Source organism: Melozone crissalis, unplaced genomic scaffold (assembly GCF_028551555.1).
Source record: "Melozone crissalis strain CALT ecotype California unplaced genomic scaffold, PUWL_Pcris_2 ptg000027l_1, whole genome shotgun sequence".
Classification (NCBI taxonomy): domain Eukaryota; kingdom Metazoa; phylum Chordata; class Aves; order Passeriformes; family Passerellidae; genus Melozone; species Melozone crissalis.
This window is the reverse complement of record NW_026535805.1, coordinates 72,356,120-72,363,535: the sequence shown is the minus strand read 5'-3', so window position 1 is coordinate 72,363,535 and position 7,416 is coordinate 72,356,120. Positions and strand designations below refer to the sequence as shown.

Genomic DNA, 7,416 nt, shown 5'->3' with positions numbered 1-7,416 from the left:
CCAAGCACTGCTTTGCAACTTGACACTTTAGCAACCTCCTAGACACGATTTAGTTTTCAGTGGAAAATAAGCAGTGCCACAAGGGCTCCTGCACACACACACAGCTGGCCTGCAAGAACACTTGGTTTTGCTCTAGCAAGAGGACAAGAAGACACAGACTCACCTCTTTGCCCTGGGGAGGTGATGGGTGGCTTCCAAAGCCATCAGGCTTGGGGCAGGCATCAACACAGCAGCACCAGAGTGCTGCATCCCTCTGTCCCCTGGGTCCTCTGCTGGCTGGGAATAACCCAGACCTCCCAGCCTCCCAACAATGGTGTCAGGTTTGACTCATGTGCTCTGGTCTGAGAACAAGTTGGGTTATTGCCCTCATTTTGGCTGTGGTTGAGTAAGGCATACTCTCTTTTTCCCTTGTTATCTCTTCTTCCACTTCTTGTCCTTTTTACTAGACTTGACACTCCCTTTCTCCATCTCAGCCTGCTCCCAAAAGAACAACTCTGGCCAAATCACTTCCTCTCCATCCATCCCAGTTTTGCAGCAAGCAGTGAAATCTGGTTTCTGATAGAATTGATATAGGCATGCTCAGCTTTATATGTGATTACTATTGGAGCAACTGAGGTGCTGTGGGTTTTGCAAGGCTGTGCTCCCAAAAACCCCTCAGCGCTCCCCTCCACTCTTCTGTGAATTTCAACCACTTCTCATGTAACTCCACCTGCAGAACCCAGCCATCCCTTGGGGCATCATCTGTGACTATTGTCAGATGCCTGTGCTGGCACCTGCCACGTCCAGCATGTTCTCTGCTGTGCCCAGCAGGGTCCCCAGTGCTGCCCACTCAGCCCATCCTCTCTGGCCAGACTGAAGCACAGATGTCCCTGTATCTCCAGAAATCTACATTACACAAAGACAGGCTGCAGACCACTACATCCTTGATTACAACATGCTCTGCTTTGGCTGTTTAGGACAGGGTCACTGCATGTATGAACGTTAGTAGGATGCCCACAGATGCAAACTCACATCTCTACCTCCACACACCTTGCTTGCTGCTGAGTCCTTCCAGCCTGTCTTTCCATCATGCTGCCTGTTTCAGTGGTGTGCACAGGGTTGATCTTAACTTGAAGGTCAATTCTATAGGTCAACTCGTACAAATTTCATAGTAATTTCATTCCTAGCCTCATCCAGTCTGTGTAGGAAAAGGTTGCATCCCTAAATCTATGGCCCCATAATGCAGCTACAAATTCCTCAGACACGTTCTTGTAAAATTTGGGGTTTCACACAAAAACAGGCATTTCCTTTATTGTCCTACCCCAGTTTATGCTTCTGTAAGGCAACCCCAATGCAGCTTTCATTCTAATAGTTTGCTTTCATTTTGCCGACAACTGGCACCAAAATCTCATGCTGTGGCTGTGAATATGAGCTGCTTGGTGACAACAAGATTTTGTTTTGCTGACAATTTTGCCACAGGTTGGTGTGATTCTGACCATCTCCACTTTGTCAGCTTTTGCATGCTGCTTTTCCACATACAACATGTTACGAACAGCATCAGTGCCTGTATAAATACATAACGTGACCTCTGCAGCACTGACAGAAACCCAAAGCAACACCAGCATGCCAGGATACAATACTATCATTTGATTACCAAGGAGCCATGAAATCCAAGATTTGTTGAACCTACAAAAGCAACACTAGAAAGTTGCGAGTGAAAGGCCTGAATTTCAGGGCTTTGTAAATAAAGTTGGAAGAGAAAACCTCTTTGAAGGAAGAGCACTGAAAGTTTAGCATCTTTTCATAGTTTGAAATATTAGCATTATCATAAATGTGCTGTCATATTTTCCATAAACTGTCTCACAAATCATGGCACAGATTCTTGACCTTCGTAGCTCCAATCATGGAACTATTGAAGGTGAGAAGCACTCAAACCAATTCAGATTTTAACAGAGTGAAAGTGATTTATTGCTGTCTAGGGCACAAAGATGTAGCAGTCGTAGAGTGCAGTAATTGCTTAGAGGAAATGTAAAACCATGGATGCAAAGGAACCAACCCGCCTTGTACATACACGTGTGCAATGCCAGTTGCACTTGTTTCCTCCAAGCGATATTATTCCATTTTTTACGAAATGGTGGAAAGTGCAGTGACCAAGGAATGGGAGTCAAGCAGGCAGAAATTCAAAATACTGCTACACTCTGGTCCTCTGCTAAGAAGAGGGAGGTTTTTTTTGGCATGAGGAGACATGGACATTGCCACCTCACAGCCTCAAGTTGTCCAGTTCCTTTTAAGGAACAGTTAATCAAAGTCTTTCCCCTTTCTTCCTCCTAAACAGCACTCAAAGCCATTACCAATAATCAGCTACATGAAACATGATTGATTCCCATTTGGAGGAAGCCAGATGAGTTTCTTGTATCAAATGTGGGAAATTAGTCTGTGTGTGTAAAATCCTCTCTGTAGGAAATGACTGACAGCCTAAAGTGATACAGCTGCAAAACATAAACACAGCAGTGCTTTTAGTGAGAGCACTTTAGATAACTGTTATTAATGTCCCTTCCAAGATGTCACTTAGAAAACCACAATCAATTACTATAGTTATAGCAATACTATATATAGCAATTGTATGCAAGTGATGGAGATGCTGGAAACCAGCTATTATTGCTTAGACAGAGTAAAATTCTCCTTGTTAACGCTCATGTTATGACCACAAACACACCTGCATTTTTAAAAGATTGATGATAAGTAGCATTTAAATCCTACCCTCCTAGCAAGGTCAATCACTGGCATCTCTTTGTAAATCACTTCCCAGTTTAAAACATCATTTCTTTCCTGGGCCAAAGTACTCTCTACATGTGTCTTCTAATTCAGAACTAGAGGGAAGTCAGTTGGACAAGCAAGGAAAATGGGAGAGTGCCTGGGGAGGAGGCACTGGGGGAGAGTGGACATGAGCCCTGGCTGAGCCTCAGGAGGCAGTGCTGGGATGGCACCAGCAGCTCAGGAGAGCCTCAGGCTGCTCTGGCACAGCAGCTGAGCTGGGAGGTGAACAGCCAGGGCTACAGTCAACTAATTATAGTTATAATGCCAGTGTGTATCCTCATCATGTGGGTAAGGGAGGACAAGAGGCACAAATTTAAGCTGTGGAAGAAACCTTCAGCTCTCAAAAGCTGAAATTACTTTTCAGCATTTAAATATACTTCCCTAATAATACTGGTTTAGTGCTCTTATGTGGTATTTATGTTGTCTGAATTGCTAAGGGCTCACTTCCCATGAGGAACACGGGAATTAAAACTGAATTAACTTTCCAGTGATGGGTTTGGATTACTGTGAGCTTGTGGGATCTGAGGTACTTGCAGGCAAGCTTGATGCTTTGTTTTATTTTTTTCCCCATCTTCAATTATTGCAGTGCTCTCCAGGCAAAAAAAGTTGGCCTTCCTGAGCAGTAGCAGAGTTGTAAAGCCAAACTCCCCTGTGTTATCAGTGGTATCCGTTGTCCTAAAGGAAACCTGATATTTGGATCTGATTAATTTTGTTTAAATACAAGTTAATTAAGGAAAGCAAAAAAAAATTATTTTTCAGAGTATCCTTGAGGTACAGGGAGCAGGTAGAGCACTGAAAGGATTTTCCTTGGGATACAGCAGTGTAGGCCATCTGGGGGGAGAACCACAGCAATTCAGGTCTTACTGGAATAAACCTGTATATAGGCAGAGAAAGTGGTGGGAACCACACAGGGTGGGGGGATGTCCCAGGGCCATGAAACTTCAGGGCCCCAGAGGAGTGAAGGACAAGCAGAAAGAAGCGCTGCTTACATCAAGAAGCATCACAAGATCCCCTGTGCGTGTGCAACAGATCAACAAGTGGTTGTGGAGGAGATGTGAATTCCATGGTGTCTTCCCAGTATCCTTGAGTGTGCTTGTGGGCTGGGGTACACTCACTGAATGATAGTGCTGAGGAAAGGATGTGGATTACAGTTGGGTTTGGTCTGTGCTCCAGGTGTGCAGAGAGGGAGAGAAAGCCTCTTTGTTTCATCCTCTGATTGAAGCATCAGACATAATGAGGGTGTAAACTAAGGAAACGAGAATCTGGCTTGACAGAAAAGACTCCCATGAACAATTTATGAAGAAGTTTGAGCTGATATTTTGGCTTTAGGCCTAAACAATCAAATTGACATTTCCATGTGTGGTAGCCACCTGAATACTGATGGATGGATTTCCATCTGACTTCTCTAGTCAATTTTCAATAAGCAGGCCTAATATTTCCTCCAAGGCTATTCGTAGTTTAAAGCTGCTTAAAGTAGTTTCTGAAGAATGGAGAATGCTTTGGGGGGAAAGGCAGTTCTGCTGTTCCTTGAGCAGAATTAAAATTCACATTTTGCTAACCCAGAGACTACAGCAGTCCGGATCTGCTTTTCTAGAGCCTATCCACAAATGGAAGTTTCTATCTAAAGTCTCTATTTTTAATTTTTCCTCATTCAGCTCATTCTGAAATGGCACTCCAGTTTCTGAAGAAGAGCCTATGTACACAAAGCTAAGCAGTCAGCTAGCTTTAAATGCATAATTCCTCATTCAATTTCTTAATTCCTCATTAGCTTGCATGTGCAAACTCAGAGCCTAATCCAACTCCCACTGGCATCAGTGAGAATGGGTTTTACCTCTCAGATTTAGCCATCTAAAAACCAGGCATGTATTCTAAATGCAACTGTGGCGAAGCCACTTGTAGTGAAAATAGAGAAATATCAGCATTTCCAGGATATGATTCATAGCGTCTTCCTTAAGGGTTGTATTGAGAGGGGACAAGTGTATTTCCAGCAGCCGCTATCTTTTTCCCCTGCTTGTAAAGGGAGCCTGTACAACTAACCTGGAAGCCTCCTTACTCTGCTAAATGAAGCCAGGGAAAGAAATCTTTCTGTTTATTTCAGTGGATAAGGATTCTGACTTTCAGTTTTCCACATCCTTTATGCCAAGATAAATTACAAATGAGTAAGCAAGGTCCCAGAGGTCATCCCAAGCTGCATCTCATGGACTGTTAACTCTGGCTTCAGTTAGCATTTGGGATGTATTGAAAAGACATGTGAACTTCTGAAACAAAATTAAACTTTTTGTTAATTGCTGTTCCTTGCATCACACTGGACTCCCTGACAGGGAGCACAATTAGATGGAAATCTCAAAGCAATGGCAGAAGCTTTTTGTCTGTCTCCTCTAAAGACACTCACAGTGGGATATGTGAAATGTCAGGAATAATTAGACAAAACTATATAAGCTCCTAGCAACACTGATGTGCTGTGAAAAACCAAGCATTTGCCATAAAGCTTTAAACATTGCTGAAAACCTGCATGATAAAAGTAACCTGAATAATTTTTAAGTACCGTTCCTAATATATTAATACAGACATGGATATGAAAAAGCAGAATAGAAAGGTATGAAATGCTGGCAGGTCTTTACTCAGGTAGGCTGCTCTGCTGCTTTTTTTCCAAAGGTGATATATAAAAGTAATTGATGCTGCTCATACAGCAATTAAAGTGAAGAGGCAAATTCCCTCAGCTCTTCATCGACTGGAGTGTATTTTAACAAGCAGGAAAAGGGCTAGCTCCTGGTATCAGTATCGCAAAGATCACAGTCATGTTTGTGAAAAGGGACCTGTGGAGGTATCTTAGTCCAGCCTCCTACTTAAAGTAAAATCTCCAAAATGAAGAAGGAATAGCCATTTCACATCAGCAGGAAATCTGGCCCAAATTGCCCTTTAGAGAAGAAAAAAAAAATGAATTATGAATGCAGAGAAAAAGCAAGAGAAGAGAAAGGAAAACAGACCAAAATTTTATTTGAGATGACAATATTAGAAATGCAAAACTTTTTTACCAAAAGGTGGAATTATCCTAGATTGACTGACAGATGTGTTTTTATCTTCTAGGAAAACAATGAACAATTAATTTCTTCTTTCCAGGAAGAAACCTGGAAGCTTTTTTGCTGCTCCGTTGAATATGGGATTATAAAAAAGTTTTTTAAAATTGCACATAGAGCATCTCTTTCAAATGGATAACTTCTGAACCTGGAACTCTTCATTACCAACTTCTTGCATCCTGGAGGAGAAAATGAATTTCACAAATTGTACCACTGAAGCCAGTGAGGCTGCAAAGCCAAAGACAGTAACTGAAAAGATGCTCGTTACCCTGACCTTGGCCACAATCACAACCTTGACTATGCTGCTGAATTCTGCTGTAATTGCAGCAATCTCCACAACCAAGAAGCTCCACCAGCCGGCAAATTATCTCATATGTTCACTGGCTGTGACAGATCTCCTTGTTGCTGTTCTCGTCATGCCCTTGAGCATCACTTACATAATGATGGATAAATGGACTCTGGGGTACTTCATCTGTGAGATCTGGCTCAGCGTCGACATGACCTGCTGCACGTGCTCAATCCTTCATCTGTGCGTCATCGCGCTGGACAGGTACTGGGCCATCACAGACGCCATCGAGTACGCCAGGAAGAGAACGGCAAAAAGGGCCGGGCTGATGATAGTCACCGTGTGGACCATCTCCGTTTTCATATCAATGCCCCCCCTGTTTTGGAGAAACCACCACAGCGTCAGTATTCCCAGCGAGTGCCGCATTCAGCATGACCACGTCATCTACACTATTTATTCCACATTCGGGGCATTTTACATCCCCTTGACTTTGATCCTGATCCTGTACTACAGAATTTACCACGCTGCAAAGAGCCTTTACCAGAAGCGGGGTTCAAGCCGCCACCTCAGCAACAGGAGCACCGACAGCCAGAACTCTTTTGCCAGCTGCAAGCTCACACAGACATTCTGCGTCTCGGACTTCTCCACATCTGACCCAACCACAGAGTTTGATAAAATCAACGCATCCGTGAGGATCCCTCCTTTTGAGAATGACTTGGACCCGGCTGGAGACCGGCAGCAGATCTCCACGACACGAGAACGAAAGGCTGCTCGCATCTTGGGGCTGATTTTAGGTGCTTTCATTTTGTCCTGGTTGCCCTTTTTCATCAAGGAGCTGCTTGTGGGCCTCCACATTTGCACTGTCTCTCCAGAAGTAGCAGACTTCTTGACCTGGCTTGGGTATGTCAACTCGCTCATCAACCCTTTGCTGTACACGAGCTTTAACGAGGATTTCAAGCTGGCCTTTAGAAAGCTCATCAGGTGTTGAGAACATACTTAAAAGTACTGAGAGATGATGATGCTAGCATGACTCCTGGCCTTAAAAATTATTTGACTCTGCCACTGTTTCCCTTGATAAAGGGGATTTTTGTGTTTGCCTATCTTCTTGACTGTTCTTCAGCCTGTAATTCATTATGCCATTTTTTAATCTCTAGTGAAATTCGTAGTAAAAGGTTTGAAAAAAATTTATTCTACAAAGGAAAAGATTTTTTAGAAATGCAACAACAAAAAATATCACTAGTATTAGGTACTCATGTC

The 7,416-nt window shown here is 43.2% G+C and overlaps 1 protein-coding gene across 1 annotated transcript; it reads left to right on the top strand.

The window, feature by feature from the left end:
- The first annotated feature begins 5,890 nt into the window (after nt 1-5,890).
- HTR1E (5-hydroxytryptamine receptor 1E) lies at nt 5,891-7,200 on the top strand. Its single transcript, XM_054279726.1, has one exon. It carries the CDS (start codon nt 6,065-6,067, stop codon nt 7,145-7,147), a length of 1,083 nt encoding a protein of 360 aa, XP_054135701.1. The 5' UTR covers nt 5,891-6,064; the 3' UTR covers nt 7,148-7,200.
- Nucleotides 7,201-7,416: the final 216 nt, after the last annotated feature.